Below are 2,278 nucleotides of genomic sequence, written 5' to 3' on the forward strand. Positions count from 1 at the left end.
AACTTACCAAACCTACTTCAGAGTTCATATGTTATAAGGAAACTTTCCCCAAGGAGTGGGATGCAGCAGAATAGTGTCAGTTCTATCAGTAGCCTCTTATCAATGGTCTCCATGAGAAACATCCTAACATTCCCAATTTCCTCTTTCAGGTGGTCTGGAAACAATTGCACTGGTTGGAATAATTATTGGAGTCATAGTTGCAGTTGGAATCCTTGCAGGAGTAATAATCGCTGTTGTGAGGAAGATGTCAGGCAGGTACTCGTAAGTAAATTGCTAATCAGGCTTTTCAAACAAGCATCATCCTCTGAGCAAGGTCACAGGAATTGCTTTGGAAATTTCTAATGCTTTTATTTTGACAAAATAACCTATTTTCACATTATACAGTACCTACTGATTCAGCAAGAGCTGCCAATGTGATGTGGGTGATCTAAATCCCCTCATGTGCTTCAGAAAGATTTGCCAGATACTGCATGCATGCTGTTTAACATTCATCAGGTGCATGGGTTTTGGATTACTCTACTGCACAGAGGTAAAATTCACTGTCAAGTATTACAGGACCACATGTTATCCAACACTTCCAGAAGTTGAACACTGACAAGTGATCTTTATCTTATTACTCCAGACATTTGTGGAAGCTGTTTTGGTACCAACAAGATTCATTGGTGCCATGCAAATCTAAAGTACTTTACAAACTCCAAAATAGTAAGAAAACCACGCTACATTTAACAAATACTACTCACCCAGCATTAGGAGAACGCAAAATATGAACTGGGAAGAGAAATAAAGTGGTGACAGAAAAGACAAGGAGAGGGAGGAAAAAAGATCATGTAACTAACACATTTGGGTAACTATGAACAACAATAAAATGTCTGTGTGTCTTGTTTTACAGGCCCTGAAAGTAATTGAAACAAGCAACCATGCCATTCTACACCAGAAAATACAAGCGCTTCTTATTTTGTAAGAACTAAAGACTATTCCTGTATTGGTGTGAGAAGATGATCCATGGAAAATATGGCCGAAGAATTCCAGATCTATGGGGATCCCACACAGCTCTAAGGACTCCTCCCCTGCCCCAGACTACAGAGGATTTTACATTACTACAGAGGAACATTTCATAGGATTTTTACTAACCAGGAGTTTACTAGAAGAAAGAAAAAGATTATGCAGTAAAAAAACCCAGCAGCAATGAGATTTACATCTGAAATGTGATTTGCAGGTAACATATGCTACCTTGATTTTTAAACACTACCAAAGATTATTTCACATGACTTTTTACACATTTCTTTAAAAAACATATCCAGAATCTTTTAAGTGTTTTTGGCTAGTTAAGTGCTTGTGTTATGTTTATCTACCAAATGATGTATCAAAGAGGAGGAATTAGCTTCAGAGAGAATCAATTATTTACAAATTTAGAAAATACTAGATATTGGAAGCTAAAATCTTTCCACTATTGATACAGAGTTTCTGCTCTTGATACTTGCAGCAAAATATGGTAGGCCCAGCTGGAACTGACCTACCAACTGAAAGCTTGCTCATCTGACTGTTGCACCAGGAATTTCCTGTCTTCTCTTGTTACAGAGACATGCAGGGATTGAAATACACATCCTGAATTAAAGGGTGCTTGGAGAATACCCAATTTTGATGGGTCACTTTAACCAGTTACTCAGCACGCTTTAGAGCTGACATGTAGAAGCCTTGAATTAGTGTATACAATTTTTTTTCTTTATAACTGTCTCATTTTCTAACTGTATAGTTGGCTTGTTTGATAACATGTGTGCAACACTAGGTCAGAATATGTTAGTAAGGTATAATGCATGTTTGGACTCTACAGCTTTTCTATGGCATATTCAGTGCAGCACTACCTGAACGCACAGAGTTCGGAGCAAAGGCTTTGTATGTCAAGTGGCTGCAATGCATCATGTTTTCTTAACTTTAAGGCACTTAAGTGTTTGGTGTAAGAATCATGATAATCCATATGGTCTATAATTGTTAAACATGTCAACTTACCTAGATTTGCTTTTCTGTTTCTTTTATGTGCCATGAACTACCATATCAATCCAGGCTTTGGAAATAAAAATTATAATGTAAATTGTCTTATTTTACAATAATTGTACTTTATTTTCTTTAAAAAACCTTATGCTTTAAGCTTCCCTCAATTTTCCTAAATTATTTTGCTACCTGTCTTGTCAACACAGTGTCTACAACAGACTCATTTGATACTGATAAATGGAACTGTCAAAACTAAACACATGAAAAAATAATTTCGAAATCTTTTTAG

The 2,278-nt window shown here is 36.4% G+C and overlaps 1 protein-coding gene across 2 annotated transcripts in view; it reads left to right on the forward strand.

Annotated features, from left to right (window-relative positions):
• PDPN (podoplanin) overlaps positions 1-2,056 on the forward strand; it is a 17,622-nt gene extending 15,566 nt beyond the window's left edge. For both annotated transcript variants that reach the window (XM_009325231.1, XM_009325232.1), the window contains exons 5-6: positions 150-261; positions 890-2,056. In XM_009325231.1, the coding sequence (XP_009323506.1) occupies positions 150-261; positions 890-896 (119 nt within the window). In that variant the 3' untranslated portion in view covers positions 897-2,056. The remainder of the gene's footprint in view (positions 1-149; positions 262-889) is intronic.
• The last annotated feature ends 222 nt before the right edge of the window (positions 2,057-2,278 follow it).

Source organism: Pygoscelis adeliae, unplaced genomic scaffold (genome assembly GCF_000699105.1).
Source record: "Pygoscelis adeliae isolate BGI_AS28 unplaced genomic scaffold, ASM69910v1 Scaffold36, whole genome shotgun sequence".
Lineage (NCBI taxonomy): Eukaryota > Metazoa > Chordata > Aves > Sphenisciformes > Spheniscidae > Pygoscelis > Pygoscelis adeliae.